Source organism: Euleptes europaea, chromosome 2 (assembly GCF_029931775.1).
Source record: "Euleptes europaea isolate rEulEur1 chromosome 2, rEulEur1.hap1, whole genome shotgun sequence".
Classification (NCBI taxonomy): Eukaryota; Metazoa; Chordata; class Lepidosauria; order Squamata; family Sphaerodactylidae; genus Euleptes; species Euleptes europaea.
In genome coordinates, this window is record NC_079313.1 from 38,514,213 (window position 1) to 38,533,289 (window position 19,077).

General features: G+C 41.1%; 1 protein-coding gene across 1 annotated transcript in view; it reads left to right on the forward strand.

Annotated features, from left to right (window-relative positions):
- The window catches only part of VAV3 (vav guanine nucleotide exchange factor 3), a 247,371-nt gene that overhangs the window by 154,011 nt on the left and 74,283 nt on the right, over positions 1-19,077 (forward strand). Inside the window, exons 17-18 of the mRNA XM_056867457.1 lie at positions 3,026-3,126; positions 17,322-17,344. Of these exons, the coding sequence (XP_056723435.1) occupies positions 3,026-3,126; positions 17,322-17,344 (124 nt within the window). The remainder of the gene's footprint in view (positions 1-3,025; positions 3,127-17,321; positions 17,345-19,077) is intronic.

Here is a 19,077-nt window from a genome sequence, read left to right on the forward strand (position 1 = left end):
TGACTTCCCATTATACTTCTATATAGATGCTTCCCTCACGGGGTAGGGGGCACATTGTAATGGGTACCACGCTAGTGGTACTTAGTCCCCTGAGAAAGCTTTATTGTATATAAATTTCCTTGAGTTGAAAGCTATCAGAAATGCTCTGGTTTCTTTTTCAGCACTATCCAGAGTCATCACGGACAATATGTCAGCCAAATTTTACATATGCAAACAAGGGGGCACTGGCTCCTGAAGTCTATGCAATGAAGCATGCCAGATTTGGTAATTAGCAATTGCACAGCAAACGTTGCTTTCTGCTATCCATATAGCAGGGGATGACAACACTTTAGTGTATGCCCTAAGCAGACAGCATCATGACATTCACAAATGGGAATTGAATGACATGTATCTGATCCCAATATTCCAGAAGTGGGGTTATCTAACCATAGGCCTCTTGCCCACTGCTCAGAACAAGAAATGCCCACAATATTGTTCTAGAGCAGCTGTAGGTCGGCATTCCTTTCAGTTAACATGGACAGGGAGTCTACTTTTTGCATTCCCTCTTTTCCCTCTCCTGCACAGAGTAGTGGCCAGGTTGAAGGCAGATGAAACCAAATGCCTTCTGGTAGCACCACATTGGCCAAGGAGAGTGTGGTTTTCCACACTGTGGGACCTGGTGTGTGGGGGGCATCACCTAACTCTCCCACTGTCCGAAGATCTCCTAGAGTTAGATTCCTTATCCCACCACAACATCAATTCTCTCCACCTGAGCATGTGGCTTGTCGGATTGTGAACACATGGTTGAATAGGGTGGCTAACATCCAACTGTCATTGTGCAAGGAGGCCACTAGGAAATTGTACAATTCTAAATGGAGGTGTTTTACATTGTGGGTGTCCTCCAAAGGGTTGAAACCTGACAGTTGCATGCTGTCTGATGTGTTTGATTATTTGTTGACGTTGAAAGATAGGGACTTTCTGATTCTTCAATTAAAGTCCATCTAGCCACAATTTCAGCATTTCACATGTGTGTTGATTACACCTCGCTGTTTTCTAACCCACATTCCAAGAGGTTCCTGAAGGGCCTGAATAATTTATACCCCTGTTAGGCTTCATTGTGGAGTTGGAGACCTATCTCTACTACTATGACAGCTGATATACCCACCTTTTGAACCAATGGCCACTTGTGACTTGAACCATCTCTCATACCAGACAGATTTTTGGCAATTACTTCTGCCCACAGAGTGTGGGACTTAAAGGCACTACGGCATGATCCACCTTTCACCAAGTTTCATACTGACAAAGTGGTTATGAGGCCAAGCCTAGACTTTCTCCCTAAAGTGGTATCAATGTTTCACATCTCGCAGGACATTGTATTACCTGAGTTTTTTCTGAATCCGGAGTCTACAGTAGACAGGACGTTACACTCTTTGAATGTGCATAGAGCACTGTTGTTCTATTTAAAATGCACCACTACATTTAGAAAGGAAAATAATCTGTTTATTTGCTTCAAGGGTATGAACAAAGGGAAGGATGTATCCATTCAGAGTCTCTCTAGATAGGTCACCTCAGCCATCAGGCTTGCATACGAAAAGGCTCAGCAGATTTGCCCATTGCAGGTCAAAGCCCATTTCACCAGGGCTCAGGCGTCCACTGCCACCTTCACTTTACACATTGATCTGGGAGACATCTGCAGGGTGGCCATATGGTCTAAGCCCTCTACAATTATCAAGCACTATTCAATGGATGTAGAGTCCAGGAACAACGTAGCTGTGGGAAGAGCAGTACTTCAGTCACTGTTCAAATGAACAGTCTCACACCCGCCTCCTAAATAGGTGAGCTTGCTACTCTCCCATGTGGGACTGCATAGAAGCCACGAAGATGAAAAACAGTGTTGCACTTACCTGTAACTGTTGTTCATTGAGTGGTCTTCTGTGCAGGCACACATCCCTCCCTCCTTTCCTGCTGTGGACTACTGTTTAAATTACTGGTGAACGACAGTAGCTCCATGGCAGCATTGGAGAACTGAGGGAGAGTACTTCTCCTCCCCTCTTGTCACGTGGCCGTTTGGGCGGGAAGTCTCCTCGGCACTGACAAGGGGGGAGGGGGAGCACTCCATAGAGCTGATCTTTCCAAAAGTTGACAAATCTTCTCCACAGCTGGCTCTGCGCATGTGCAGTCCCATATGTGCCTGCACAGAAGACCACTCAATGAACAACAGTTACAGGTAAGGGCAACACTGTTTTACCATGGAGTTGGTAGTAATAACAGGTTATCAGAATTCATAAAATATCCAAGCAATTTATAACTAATTAATATATTAAATCATTAATTAAATCAAATAATTTCAACGGATTGATTAACAATAGCAGGGGCAGACTAGCTATTGTGGCCACTGGGATTTGCCTTCTTGTTGCTGTCACAGTACCTTGGAAGGGTTTGCATCACATGTGTGAGGATGCACATCTGAACGTGTGAATGGGCCCCATGACATGAAAGATCTACCAGTGATGTTAAAGCTGTAATGACCTGTATTAAGAGCATCTCAGTTCTAAATCCCGGGTGTGAGATAGAAATACTCTGTTGATGGTGTATGCATGGCAGCAGTAATGCATGAAGTAGTGTTCACATGCTGGCACAATCTTTAAATTCTAATTCCAGCTGCACTATTGCTATCAGTTAGTTTAGGTGATTGACAGTGCAGTTATAAACAGGCTAACACCCTTCTAAGCCCATTGTCTGCAGTGATATTACTGCTTAGAACTTGTATTACCATCACAAAAGGCAGCAATAGGATTGCACTAAAAGATAAACATGTTCAGGGCCACCCTGCTGAAACATTCAAGAGCTTAAATCCATCCCTCTGTATTTTTGCTTGGTCTGCAAAATCCAGACTTGAGACACTCATTTTAAATTTTAATTCAGGAGCAAGGACGTTCTACGGAATGCACTTCAGATTGTCTTTTTCGTTACTCCATTATGCAAATTAAGTTGCACACAAAATGTATTTCTCCTAATCATTCCACAATCTAACTTTACATTCCAGAGGAACATTTTGTCAAGGCTATTTATGTTCCAAATGTGGAGCTGGAGCTCACAAAGAATGTTTGGGAAGACTAGACAATTGTGGCAGAGTTAATTTGGGTGGTAAGTCATTTTTATTGTTTGGGATACGATTTTTAATTAGGCTATAAAACTTGCCAGATATAATTAAGGATTAATTTCCCTCTAATTTGTGTTCATGATATCGCAGATACTTTTGAAATGGTCATTTATAAGGGCAATTATAATTGTGTTTTGATATTATGGCAGTTCTCCTCCATTTTATGCAGTAATGAGAAAGAGCAAGGGTGGGAGGCTTTCCATCAGATCTGTCAGAATTCTGTTTGTGGTCCAGTCTCCACAGCTCGTTCTGCATGTCCAAATAGTTTCTGCTTATCAGTCAACAGGCCCATGCTTCATGGCAAACTGCTTTTGAAACTGGGAGGGATCTGAACCTGTCAGCTTTTCAACATGACGCAATATGGTAGCAACATTGATGTAATGTGCAATGTTCTAAAATATGTGCAGTAACACAAATTGGCAGTGAGATCTGTTGCCGTAAAAACCAGATGAAATCCAATAGACCAACAGGAAACCAAAAAGGCACCAGAGGGCACAACATTCCATAGCTGGAGTGCCACTGAGTCCCATGTCCAGAGGCATCTAAAGAATCTTAATGCAGGTAGGACCTCTTATAGAATAGTCTCTAAGGTATCTTGGATCTAAATTGGTTCAGACTATATAAGTCAATACTAACATCTTGAAATTAATATGTAAATGGATTGTCAGCCAATGAAGGCCTTTTAACACTATTGTAACTGTTAAATATGCAAAGTGTAGAAAGTGCGCTATTGAGTTAAATAGAACCTCTGCCTGTAACTGCTCAAACTAAAAAAAAAAACCCACAGGCAAATACAAGGTATAGAAAGGTGACAGGAATAAGTAATTGACTATTGGACTATCTCAATTTGACCAGGATTAAAAGATTAAAAAATGAAAGTAAAAAGCTAAGATTTTTTTTGAGAGAAAAGAGAAGTCGCTACATAAATATTGGGTAAAAGAGAATCCCAACAAGTGAGATATGATAGAAGGCTGCATTCAGATGTCAGAACAAGCTAAAATTGAAGTGTGGTTGACTTCAAACACATAGCTCTTTGCCTTACTTCTGGGTGCCTCTCCTTCTTTTCATTTCTATGCACAAAGCTTAAATGAAAACGTCCTTGAAAACTGGAGTTTATTTTATCCCCACAAGCCTGCATTTTAAATATTGTTAAAATTGGATAGTATTCCCATTAACTTTTGTAGAGCTGAGCATGACAGACATCTGTGATCTGGCGTCAGATCCTTGTATGGTCTCATCTACGATTTCTATAGGTGGATAAGACATGTAATGCATAATCAGAATTAGCATTCGCTATGATTTATTGCCTCAAGTCTGACTAAGATACCAAACTTACAGTAGCCTGTAATCATGACCTAACTGGACACTGGCAACTCACACAGAGTGGGGAGCAGGATCACACCTGATAGTCCTGATGGCACCATTCATCCACAGAGCCTAGGTACATGCACAGCATATATGACAAGGAATGCTAGTTTCTGAAGGATCCTGATCCCAGGGAGAGAGTAGGTGCTTGCTTAATATGACCCAAGGCTCTGTACTGATATAATGCTCAACACTTACAAGTAGGGTCGTGCAAAAAAAAAAAAAAATTGGTAATTTTTGGGTTTACTGGGCACATTTTTTTTGGTAAACCTGAAATAAGCCTAATATCCATACCAATAAATATGGGTATTCAGCTTATTTCTTATCGTGCCAAGTCCTCCTTCCGAGCACTTTCAGTTTGCACCCACCCCTCTCTTTGGGCTCAGGTGACACTGGTGGAGAGTAGCCCATGGCCTTGGGTATCCCCAGCAGTGGGCCATCTGTCCCAGTTTATCAGCTCACTGGGACTGTTCCTGGTGGCCTTCATGGCCAATCTGCCCCGGTCCAGAATGATGGTAAACTTTATGTATTTCTTCATTAACACTTAACCAATAGCTACTGTATTTATCCTAAAGGAAGACTACTCTGAATTTATGACATTCTCCCTAATAAAAAAATTATTACACAAAAGGCTTTCTTATTACTATACCTACCTTGTTTCCAAATTTAAAACATTTATCTCTTTTTATTGATGAAATATATGGGACAAAACTTGGACCTTTCAGGTCCTTAGGGCATTATAGCTGCAAAGGCCCTGTATGTCTAGTGCTGGTTGCTTCCTTCTGAAATACATATATGAATGATTCTTCTTGTGTTTACATTTTCCTGCCCCTTTAAAATATAAGTATGTCTTCTTAAATACAACACAATGAATAGTATTTTGAGTATAGGTATAGATTGTTCTTTTTGCAGAATATTTCTTTTTAATTTTCATTTGCCATTTTGAAATGAGGGAGATTTATTTTTAACTCTGGAGGCCATACTTGATGGTCAGTATACTTTTGCACAAGGAGAGGGCAAAAAGTGTAAGAAAGTATGGAGGAAAAGGATTAAATCAACCAAAGTATATTAATTATTAGATCATTTATATAGCAGTGCATTTTTTAAAGTAATTAGGGAAGAGGTTTTAAATAAAGATAGAAAAGAACACCCTGCACCTTCTTGAAGTTGTAAAATAATAATTTATTCAGCTCATTAGGCCTAGATATTGTCTTGTGTTATTTCTGCCTCCAGCAATTGAAGAGTTGTTGAATTACAAACTGTAAAATGATCTGATAAGAATCTGTTAACCATAGTTATTAGACTGACCAAAATGCAAAGTACAGATCTTATATACCTTTTAGTAATTATATAAAAGAGAATATTTGGCATGGCGGGGGGGGGGGAGGTGCACCTAGAGCCCTGTGGCGCAGAGTGGTAAGCTGCAATACTGCAGTCAAAAGCTCTGCTCACGACCTTAGTTTGATCCCAACGGAAGTTGGTTTCAGGTAGCCGGCTCAAGGTTGACTCAGCCTTCCATCCTTCCGAGGTCAATCAAATGAGTACCCAGCTTGCTGGGGGTAAAAGGAAGATGACTGGGGAAGGCACTGGCAAACCACCCCATAAACAAAATCTCCCTAGAAAATGTCGGGATGTGACGTCACCCCATGGGTCAGGAATAACCCGGTGCTTGCACAGGGGACCTTTACCTTTTAAGGTGCACCTTATCCTACAGGAATGTGAAAACTGCATCTGTTGAAAGTACCCTTCTCTGCTAAAGTTGCAGACCCCCTTTGTTAACCAGACCTTTAAGGTGCTTACTAGCATTGATTTACATTGTGGTCCAGGCACCCAATGCAACTTGCTAACAAATTAAAAAAGCATGGCATTGGTGCTTCATGATTATGGAAACCAAAGTATAATAGTAAATGCTTCTTTGAAGCAAAGCACCGACTCTGGCAACAGGACCCTAGTCTATTAGTCTGTCCCTACCATGTAAGGGAGATGATTTGGTATCTGCAGTGCTTCAGTGTTGCAGGAAGATAAAGCTAGTTTAGCAAGACCAGGTGATTCTGTCTTGCCTCCTTAGTCTCACTGACTTGTTGCACAGGTACAGATTTAAGTAGTGTAAAATCCACTGGAAGATGATTTTTGAGAAATTCTATATTGCTTTGAAGTAGGCAATATTTTTAAATTTTTTACAAGGAGTCAGAGTTAGTCCACAGATTACACAAAGCTAGATCTGGGTTTGTTACAGTATGTATGCTCTAAAGGGACCTATAGCTAATAATGGTTTTCTGATAAGCATATTTATTGAGGACAAATTTACTGCATCCACATTTGAAATGCTTTGGTGTACATTTGAGATATCTTAAGTGTTAACCTAAAACATTTAATGAGTCAAGAGGCTATTTACTTGTATGTTTTTATAGCCACACTGTTTTTACTACCATATATGGATACAGCAGCTGTTACTAATCTCATATAAACACACTGGAAATCTGTATGATGCACATAACAGTTGATGCATTTCTGACGGCTGTATCCCACAGAAAAAAATCCCTGAAAGGAAGGGTAGGGCTGTTTTCACTGAATTCCCCTTGACGTTGTTCTTGTCCCCCAAGGGTTGCGACAGGAGGTGAAGAAGTCCTGTTCCACTGATGGAAAACCCTTCCGCCGGTGGAAACATGCCATGGGATACAAGCTTATACGAACACCTTAATTGTTTTGCATGCCTGTGTAACTCAGCATAACCCTGGCTACATAGATTCCTCTCCTAAATTACCTTTTCCAATTGGAGAGTTGGGGGGAGATTCAAATCAGTGAATGACAGCACCCTTGGGGCTTGGCAAATAAATGTGAAATGGCTTCAAAAAGAATTCAAGGTATTATGGTTTTCAATGTAACAAACATTTATCTTATCCCAAACCCAACAACTTTACAACTAGAAGTAAAACTGAATCATAATGGCTATGAAAGAGGCAACATTTGAAGAGACAGGATCTTCAGGGCATTCATAACAACGACAAATCCTAGCAAACTGTGCTCAGTAACACAAGGAAAAGAGAAAGTCCAAAATGCTGACTTAAAGAAGCGCCGAGTTGCTTCTTCCCCATATTCTCTTCAGTGTCTTAGGCCTGGAAATCAGCACCTTCCCTCAGCCATTCTCCCAGTCTACTCTCTCCAGTTGCCAGCCAGACTGACTGAGGGGGTGGGGCTCTTGCAGTTGGTAATATGTGAGCTGCAGTACTAACTTCCCATGCTTAATGACCTTTTGCTCCCTATGCCCTAAATTCTAAACCTTTTAATAGAAATAAAACGTAAAATGGAAATGATATGGGTTACATATACGCTTGCCAACCTCCAGGTTGTTAGAAACAAACAAAGCAGCACAGAGGCTCTCTCAAAAAAAATACACTATATTAGTGAATAAATGCTATAGTCCTATATATATATACAAAAAGGTGTAAGTGGAGTAAACATGAAATCAGCATACAAACAAATAAGAGCACAAGTACAATAAATAATGCATAAAACACAAAGCTGCAGACAGCTTAAAAACACTCACGTGGCACAGAGTGGTAAGCTGCAGGACTGCAGTCCAAGCTCTGCTCACGACCTGAGTTCGATCCCTACAGAAGTCGGTTTCAGGTAGCCGGCTCAAGGTTGACTCAGCCTTCCATCCTTCCGAGGTTGGTAAAATGAGTACCCGGCTTGCTGGGGGTAAAGGGAAGATGACTGGGGAAGGCACTGGCAAACCACCCTGTAAACAAAGTCTGCCTAGTAAACGTCGGGATGTGTTGTCACCCCATGGGTTAGGAATGACCCAGTGCTTACACAGGGGACCTTTACCCTTTTAAAGTCTGGTTGTGCGAGAATGGCCCCAATCCAACACGTGGGTACAGTTCAACGGAGTACAAGCTCAGTCCAACTCAGCGGACCTGATCCAAAAGAGGATGTGGATTCTATATAATTCCAGCGTTTCAATGGTCTTCTTCAGCTGTCCGTATGATTTAAAGTAAGCTGAAAATTATATAGGTTACACATAGGGTGGTGAACCTCCAGGTTGTGGCTGGAAATCTCCTACTATTACATCTGATCCCCTGGTGACAGAGATCAGTTCACCTGGAGAAAATGGCTGCTTTGGAAGAAGAAGTTGGTTTTTATATGTTGATTTTCTTTACCACTTAAGGAAGACTCAAACCAGCTTACAATCACCTTCTCTTCCCCTCCCCACACAAACACCCTGTGAGGCAGGTGGGGCTGAGAGAGCTCTAAGAGAGCTGTGACTAGCCCAAGGTCACCCAGCTGGCTTCATGTGGAGGAATGGGGAAACCAACCCGGTTCACCAGATTAGCCTCTGCCACTCATGTGGAGGAGTGGGGAATCAAACCCGGTTCTCCAGATCAGAGTCCACTGCTCCAAACCACCGCTCTTAACCACTACACCATGCTGGCTCTATGGCATTATACCCCATGGAAGTCCCTCCCGTCCTCAGAATCCACCCTCAGACTTTCAAAATCTCCAGGTATTTCCCAAGCCAGTGCTGGTAACCCTAGTTACCCGTGTACTTTAAAAAATTTTACTCATTTGTCCCATTGAGAAAAAAAAAGTGAATTTTAATAAATGATGAGTGTTGTGCTTTTGGTCTTCCTGGGGCATATGGCTGGCTTTTAGGAATGGAGTCCTGGACTAGTTTAATTTTTCTCTGATCCAGTGGGGGAGGACTTGTGTACTTAAAACTAGTTTGGACATGAGACTTCTAAAATATCCTATTCAGTTAGGGAAAGTGCCATTAAGAAACAACACCTTGGAAACCTGCCTAGAAGTAAACTGAGTACATGAACTACATAATTGGTCTTGCCAAATTGCATGAGGTATATTTCATTTCATGATAAGCTATTCAAATAAAATGGAGGGCAGGCCCACTCATGTCTTGAAATATATGCTTCTCTGAGTAAACATCAAAAAAAGCAAATGTTGAACTTTGTTCAGAGGAGTGCTCATGTTAAGATGTTTGTCTGCCACTACTCTACTCTCCCCTTCCCTTTACGGTCAGCAGTATTGTTTCATATTCTCCACTGGTGAGGAGTTCTTCAGTAGCTTTATGTTGGTTTTCTTTTGAGATCAGAGGAGATTTTTTTCAAGGAGATTTAGAATGTGTTTTGTAATATCTATTCGAAGTACAATTATGCAAGTTCAGGGAGGGGAGGAGATAGGGTTGCTAGCTCTGGATTGGAAAATACCTGGAGATTTTTGGGGCCTGAGGAGGGCGGGTTTTGGGGAGGGGAGGGACTTCAATGCCATAGAGTCCAATGGGCAAAGCAGCCATTTTCTCCAGGTGAACTGATCTCTATTGGCTGGAGATCAGTTGCAATAGCAGGTGATCTCCAACTACTACCTGGAGGTTAAACCAAAATTCACACAGAAAACAAATATTCCAAGCAATTTCAATATAATTCCAATATTACCATCATATTGCAAAAGTCATACCTAAGCACAGGTCATAAATTACAGTCACATGTATTGTTCACATACAAACAGGTAAGTGTATAGTCCTGGTTTTAAATACGTGTGAACACATCACCATGTATATAATAATTCTAACAATAGTTTTTTCTTCTTTAGCAACAATATATTCATCAGACGTCAGACAGGTGAGGAAGACAGCCGTTTCGTTCTTCATCAGTTCCTCAACCTATCATCAATAAAAATTCATACAATAATATGTTTTCCACTTTCTGACTATTTCTATATAAATATATAAGAAAATAGTATGTTGTTACTACCTTAATCTTTTCACTTAGTATGTATTTCTTTTTTTATCTTATCAGCACAAGTTTAAACTCCCCATGGGTGGAAGACTGATGCTATATTGATAAAAAATATATGACCATAAGAATTTTATATTGTTAACAATATCCTTATTTAATGCCCTTATCCTATATTTTATATATCTTTATATCTTACCTTCTGCCTAACCAGGCTAGTATATTCAGCCCATTTCAGAGGTTCCCAGAAAGAAAACCTAAATTGGTTCTATAACCTACAGCTTTCTATATGTCAGTCCCTTAATGAGTTCTTCCTCAGGTGTATTGTATTACAATTCAACTATCTATTTTAAAAAGTATATCCCTATTTAGCTTAAATAAAGCACGATAGATCATTTTCCATATTTAGCCCTAATGGTGTTGAAGGCTGAAATAAATGCATAAAATAAGTTTCCTTTTGTTTTAGAATCCTATCTACATCAATCCTATCATACATTTTCGATTAAAGGTGCCAAATCACAAAAAATCTGATGTCATTTTCTGTATGCCTGCAATTCCAAAATGCTCCACTAGGGGGGCCTCTAAGACCTTCCCTCTAATTCTGGACTTATGTTCCAATATTCTACTTTTTACAGCTCTGTTACTTGCACCTATGTACATTCTATTACACGGGCCTAAAACACAATAAATAATTCGCCTGGTGTTGCAATTAGTGAAGCTAGTCAGTTGAAACTTAAAACTAGAGTCTGCTTTATGGAATTCCCTAACTTCTAAGCTCAAAGCACAAGCTGTGCAGCCATTGCACTGAAAATGGCCATGTGGTCTATTGTCAGGTGCTCGTATTCTGAAGTCCGCTTGTACCCAATGATCCCGTAATGATCTAGCTCTTTTGAGTCCTATAGTAGGTGGTATCTGGCATCCTGGAATGTCTTCTAAAAGGTGGCAGTGGTTCTTGTAGGTTATCCGGGTTGTGTAACCATGGTCTTCGTATTTTCTTTCCTGACGTTTCGCCAGCAGCTGTGGCAGTGTTTCTTAATAATACGAATGGTTTGATGTGACATGTGAGAATATTGCAAAGCAAAATTTATTCCTCCTTTCTGTTTGCGTTCTTGCTTTTTTAGAAGAGTGTCCCTGTTCAGATTCAGATGACCTTTATTGGCATAATAAAATTGATGGTCACAAGGTCAGAGATAAACAGATAATATCTCGATTAAAATTGAGTTTGAATCATAACCTTAACAACTTCTGCCAAAAACTCTGCCACCTTTATATTACCCTTAATCAGCAAATGGATGGTCCCTTATAGAACATCCACTTGCCAATTCTTGCTGAACGACACTACAATTGATGTTACGGTGAAGGTGTCCCTATTCACTTCCTCTACTCTGTGCAGCGAGTTCGCAGTTGTTTCTCTCGGGTATCCTCTGTCTCTTAAAGAGACAGTCAACTCTGTGGCTGCTTGTCTATAATGTGTTTCCTCTGTAGTTTCCTTTTGAGATGAATAATTGTCCATATGGTAAATTTTTTCTAAGGTGAACTGGATGATAGCATCCAAAGTGTAATAATGAATTAAGATCTGTAGCTTTTTAATATATTTTTACTGCCAAATGGTTTGTAATTGTTATATACACTACAGTATCCAAGAATGGGATTTCTACTTTGCTGCAAGTTCCTGTAAAGCTGATTTCTGCACAGGAGTTTAGCCATTCCAAAAAAGCCCCAAAATCTATATCCTGAGAAAAATGTAAACAAAAGATCATCCAGAAAATGTTTGTATCTTATAATATATTTTGAGAATGGATTCTGTTGATAAATCAAGTTGTTTTCAAAATTAATCATAAATAAATTGGCTATAGCTGGGGTGCAGGCAGAGCCCATGGCTATGCCTTTTTGTTGTATATAAATCTGTTCTAAATAACGAAAATAATTATGTTCAAATATCAAGTCCAGCAAATCCAACAGAAAATGTGTGGGTGGTTGTGTCTCCTCTCTAGATGATAATAACTGCTGTATAATGTGTCTTGTTTTCTCCAATGGGCTGCGCAGCTTGTGCTTTGAGCTTAGAAGTTAGGGAATTCCATAAAGCAGACTCTAGTTTTAAATTTCAACTGACTAGCTTCACTAATTGCAACACCAGGCGAATTATTTATTGTGTTTTATGCTTGTGTAATAGAATGTACATAGGTGCAAGTAACAGAGCTGTAAAAAGTAGAATATTGGAACATAAGTCCAGAATTAGAGGGAAGGTCTTAGAGGGCCCCCTAGTGGAGCATTTGTGGAATTGCAGGCACACAGAAAATGACCAGATTTTTTGTGATTTGGCACCTTCAATCGAAAATGTATGATAGGATTGATGTAGATAGGATTCTAAAACAAAAGGAAACTTATTTTATACATTTATTTCAGCCTTTAACACCATTAGGGCTAAATATGGAAAATGATCTATTGTGCTTTATTTAAGCTAAATAGGGATATACCTTTTAAAATAAATAGTTGAATTGTAATACAATACACCTGAGGAAGAACTCATTAAGGGACTGACATATAGAAAGCTGTAGGTTATAGAACCAATTTAGGTTTTCTTTCTGGGAACCTCTGAAATGGGCTGAATATACTAGCCTGGTTAGGCAGAAGGTAAGATATAAAGATATATAAAATATAGGATAAGGGCATTAAATAAGGATATTGTTAACAATATAAAATTCTTATGGTCATATATTTTTTATCAATATAGGATCAGTCTTCCACCCATGGGGAGTTTAAACTTGTGCTGATAAGTTAAAAAAAAATACATACTAAGTGAATAGATTAAGGTAGTCACAGCATTTTATTTTCTTATATATTTATGTAGAAATAGTCAGAAAGAAGAGAACATATTATTGTATGAATTTTTATTGATGATAGGTTGAGGAACTGATGAAGAACGAAACGGCCGTCTTCTTCACCTGTCTGACTTCTGATGAATATATTGTTGCTAAAGAAGAAGAAAAAACTGTTGTTAGAATTATTATATACGTGGTGATGTGTTTACTTAAAGGTAAAGATCCCCTGTGCAAGCACTGGGTTATTCTTGACCCATGGGGTGATGTTATATCCTGACATTTTCTAGGGAGACTTTGTTTATGGGGTGGTTTGCCAGTGCCTTCCCCAGTCATCTTCCCTTTACCCCCAGCAAGCTGGGTACTCATTTTACCAACCTCGGAAGGATGGAAGGCTGGGTCAACCTTGAGCCAGCTACCTGAAACCAACTTCCGTCGGGATTGAACTCAGGTCGTGAGCAAAGCTTTGGACTGCAGTCCTGCAGCTTACCACTCTGTGCCACAAGGCCAGGATTATACACTTACCTGTTTGTATGTACCTTCTTGTGAACAATACATGTGACTTCCTCACCTGTCTGACTTCTGATGAATATATTGTTGCTAAAGAAGAAGAAATAATATTGTTAGAATTATTATATACATGGTGATGTGTTTACTTACCTATATTGTAAAACCAGAATTATGCAGTTATATGAAGTGGCAAACCTTCATGCCATATCACAATCTGGTTTTGAAGCTCCCTTCAGGAAGGAGGTACTGTTGGGGAAACGAGTTCAAAATCCCCCCCTCCAGAGAGTACAGAGCTAGTTGCACTGTTCTTTGGATCCAGTCCATTGTGTTTAAGTGCATTAATATGGAAACCCTACCTGCCTACCTATGTGTTCGGCCTGCCCACTAAGATGTTCAGTGCAGCATCTCCATTTAAGTCTGGAGAAAATGGCCGATCTGGTCACAGTGATCCATGCAACATTCATCTCCAGGCTGGATTATTGTAACTCGCTTTACGTAGAGCTGCCCTTGAGACTAATCTGGAAAGTCCAGCTGGTACAGAATGCGGTGGCGAGACTCCTCACAGGAACCTCACAGTGAGTGCATATACAGCCAATTCTTCGACAACTGCACTGGCTCTAGCTGGAGTACCGAATCAGGTTCAAGGTGCTGGTTTTGACCTTGAAAGCCTTATATCAGTCATGTCCAAAGTCCGGCCCAGGGGCCAATTGCGGCCCCCGGGCCGGTTTAATACGGCCCCCCAGCCCGTTTTGCAGAGAGAGAAAAGGGGGCGCGTGGGGGCTGTGCCTGTGCTTTGCATCCCCGACTGAGGGGGCAACGCTTGGGCGGAGGGTCGCCTCAATTGGCTGTCTCAGCCCCACCCCCCGGAATAAAGGCCAGCAAGTCTGAAACCCTAGAGAGGCCACTTCCTTCTTACCCAGAGCCCGCGTGTTGTTCTGACGTGTGGAAAAGCAGCAGCAGCTCCTCCCGAGTGGGTCAAGGGGGATCCTGAGGATGGGTTGGGGGGGACTCGAGGGTGGGAAAGGTGGTGGTGGGGAAGGGAAATGCAAGGGAGGTCAGAGGCTGGCCCCAATCTGGGAGAGGAAAGACACCCCCCCCACACACAAACACCGAAAAGCCTGGGGGTGGGGGGGCTGCTCCGTCTGGCTCTCATCTTCCCTCCTTCCTCTCTGCAGAAGGCTGGGGTGGGGTGGGGGAGATGCAGCCCCTTCCCTGCATTGCAGAGGTCTCGCGAGGGATCCAGATTTGCAGGGTGGGAGGGAGGGAGGAGGGGAGAGACTGGATGGGTCTTGGTGATTGTGAGTCAAGGAAAGGCAGGGGGAGAGGGGGCTGGATTTGGGGGCAGGGAGTGTTTGGAGTCAGACCCCCCAGCAGGTTCTCTCCAAGGAAAGTGGCTGCTTCGAAAGAAGGGATGGGGTGGGGGAAATAAATGACTCCTGGCATGTGTCGTGTTTGGAAATGAGGTGTGTTCAGACAGGGCCGAGTCTGCAGAGGACACCCGTGTTCATTCCGGAGGTCAAAGCCCCGAGCAGAGAGCAAAGAGGGTGGCTTACAATCGCCCTCCCCTTCCCCACCCCACAACAGATACACTGTGAGGTAGGTAAGGCTGAGATAGCTGTGACTAGCCCAAGGTCACCCAGCTGGCTTTGTGTGTAGGAGCGGGAGAAACAAATCCAGCTCACCAGATTAACCTCAACCGCTCGTGTGGAGGAGTGGGGGAATCAGACCCGGTTCTCCAGATCAGACTCCACCGCTCTTAACCACTACACCACGCTGGCTCTCATGGGGAGAAAAAGTCCACATTCCTCCCTGCACGGGAGATGTCAGAGTGTTTGAATCTTGGGCTCCATGAGAATGAAAATCAGTTTATTTCCTGGCTCAGATGAGGGGAGGACAGAATACCCCCGGCATGGTTGAAGGGAGAGAGTCGACAGTCCCAGAGAGACACATGAGTGGGGGGGGGAGGGGGAAGAGTTCCTGCTCCCTCCCTACAGAAAGAAGGTTGGAGATTTAGAAGCTGGGGAGTGTCCAATGAGCTGAAAGGGGCTTTGGGGAAAGGAAGGAATGTAGCCATGGTTTTTTGTGGTGCAGTCTGTGCTTATGGGTATAATAAGTATGCAATAAACTTTGCATAAAATAGTTAATTTGCATTTAATTAATTTAATTAAGATTGTCAGGCAAAATGGTCGGCCCTCACGCATGATCACTTCATCAAATCTGGCTCTCTTTGAAAAAAGTTTGGACACCCCTGCCTTATATGGTCTGGGACCTTCGTACCTGTGGAACCACTTCTCCTGGTATGCCCCTAAGAGAGCTTTACAATCAGCAAATGTAAATCTCCTGGTGGTGCCTGGCCCAAAGAGTGTCTGGCTGTCCTCGACCAGGGCCTGGGCTTTTTCGGTCCTGGCCCTGGCCTGGTGGTACTCCTTTTCAAGTGAGACCAGGGCCCTGCAGGATCTTAAACAATTCTGCAGGGCCTGCAAAACAGAGTTGTTCCACCAGGCTTGTGGTTGAGGACAGCTACGGTTTTATATCTGTGCTGGCCTCCCCCCTTTCTTTTTATACTGTGGTTGTATCATTGATGGGACTGGAGCCCTGGCTGCCTGAGGGCTGCAGTGATCTTAAGATTTAGAGCCACCACTGTTAATTAACTGGTTTTAATCTTTTTTGAACTTGTATGTGATTTTTATTGAGATTGTTTTTTATTGTATTCAAATGAACGTGTATGGTTTTTACGTGTTGTTAGCCGCCCTGAGCTTGGTTTTGGCCAGGAATTGAGGACAGGGTATAAATCAAATCAAATAAATAAGTCAACAACTCTTTGAAGTAGGTTAGGCTGAGAGTAACTGGCTGCAGGTCTCCCAGTGAGTTTGAACACCAGTCTTTGAGGTCTCAATTTGATACTCAAATAATTTCCCCTAAGTGACTTCAGTATTTTATTACGGTCAGTTGACCAGTTCCATATAAAATTCAGAGATCTACAACAGTCCCCTAAGTGGTATATGATCCTCATTAATAGTTCATTAATGACTGGCTCAAAGATACAATACAGTGTTCCTGTTAGCATCTGATGGGAAGTTAACAAGTGGAGACTATTCATCTTGTCCTTTTCATGATGCAGTCTGTATATACTATTGCACCATTAAATTTAAGATAGATTCTAGTTTAGTATATTTCTTGCTTGAAGGCATGTCTATAGAAAAATAGATTTTACACAAGTAACAGCTAAGAGCAAAATCAACATGACACTTCTGAATGCAGAACATCTATATGGATTTTGCATTCTGACATAACATTTTTAATATGATTTTCAATATGGAAGAAGTTACAGCTGTTTCAACCCATGCAAAACTAATATACTCCATTCTGAAGTTTGGATCGAAATTGCAATGCAGATTTTAAATTTGGAAAGTCTAATTTCTCTGAGTTTCTGCTGTTTTCTGTCATTGTTTCAGAAAGCTTGAGTTGATGATTTGGAAGACTCTGTATTGCAAAGTTAAGCATAACCTCTAAGCTGTTTATAGCCATTCAGTGCTGTTTAAATTCAGCCAATAAAACTGAGCACAGTTTGCAAAATAACTAGGTGAGCCCTCAGGCTGTTGGAGCATAAAACAGGTATCAGCTAGCAAAACAAAGCAGTTCCGTGTACTCTCGCCACACTGTGTAGCTGCAGATTATTGTTGAAAAGAGCCCATTTTCACTTGCTGATTATGCCAATTTTTACATTTGTTTCAGAACATGGGACCCTGAAACACGAGGTGAGTGTTCTGTTTTTTTAAGGTTTGGTTTGACATTTCTTTTGTGAATGATTTAAAATGCTTCTTTCTGCCTTCCTGCAGTCACAGTTATGATCACTAAGGAGTTGACAAATTCAGAGCTTGAAACCCTTTCTGCAGGCTTTGAATTTAAAAGCGAAACAAAGGACATGTTCTATTCAAAATCGAACACTTCCAATTCTGATGCATTTCAACAAGAGGGAGTTAAACAAATATGCAACTCTCCCTTTAAAAGTGATGGGACTTGATGTACTTAACCTTTGTTGGATCAAGTTTTAAATTTGCAATGAATGGCAGGCAATTTGTAAAGTTCTTCAATCTTAAGGTTTTTGCACAAAAGTATAGGGAATCTAAGAAAGGCAATAACTCCAGAGGGATAGCCCATCCCAGCAAAAATAAACGAGTTTAGTGGCACTTGTAATGACTAGCAGGTTCTCATTCCAGCTTTGGTTTTTGCAGACTACAACCTTTGTCAGAGGCATTTCTGTTTAAATTCAAGATTCTAAGCAATAATGTAATTTAGGACTGGAATCTCCAAGTAGATTAAAATTTTCATAACATATAACAGGATAAATGTAAGATCACAATTTGTAGCAATTCTCAGAATGCTGCTGCAGAATATGCAGCTAAATGTAGTGTTGGATTGAATTTTTATTGAATAATTATTTGATGAATCTTTGCCATGATCCCAACAGACATAGCAATGGCAAATGGCTTCTTGTACAGAGGGGCCTTGGAAGAGGGGAAAGTTTTAAAAATTCAGGGCACCAGTGTGTTGATTCTTGCTTATCCATTTTCACAGCTGTGAAATATAGGAGGCTGAGAAAAAAGTGAATCACAAAAAGGCTACCTGGGTCCACTCTTTAATTCTTTGGTGTTTAATATCCTGCTGTGATTCAGAGCAGCACTTAGAATTTTTGGAGTGTAGTTTTCTTAACTTCGGAAGGGCTTTATGTGAAATTGGAAGTTTAAGGTGTGCTTAGAATTGTGGATTTACTCCTAAGCCATTTATTCTTTGGTGAAGTGGCAATACAGAAGTTTTTACTTGGAATTGACAATTAATCCCTGAGCAAATTAAACTGGTTCTCAGAATTATACTTCTCTCAGATCATGAAGGTGAAACTAGAAATACTCCCTTTTTGTCTGCCTTTCATTTTATTCCCTCGTGTCTGTAAAGCACTGTCAGACATTCAGGGACGGTGCCACTGACACTTAAAAAACAAAACAAAAAACAGATAAACAGCAGTGAGATGGACATGGCCCACCTAGGATTGGGAGCGTTTGTGTTAACTAGTCCTAAGGATGCCTACAGTCACAGATAATCATTAATAAACTATGAAGACTGCCCAAAGATGAGGTGTCTGTCGCTAGGACACTGAGCGCTACATCTAATATAGCACTTTGATTGCTAAGATTGAAAGTGGTGTTAAGATGTGTTAATTATTACCTACTGCCTAATGTTCAGCAATGCAAAGTCAGTGACTTTGCACAATTATTTATAGTGTCAGTTTAGAGGCCAACTGTGGATAGGTGTAAGATTTTTCTTTTTTCTTGAGTGGATTGTATAATCCTAAAGAGCTCTGAGAAGCAGGGAAACATTTTCTCTCTCTCTGCTGCTGCCATAGCTGTTGTATACCATAGCACTCTTGTTGCTTGCATATGGTGTATCGTACTAGAGATTCTGCAATGTTAAGCTGAGGGTTGAATCCAGCCAA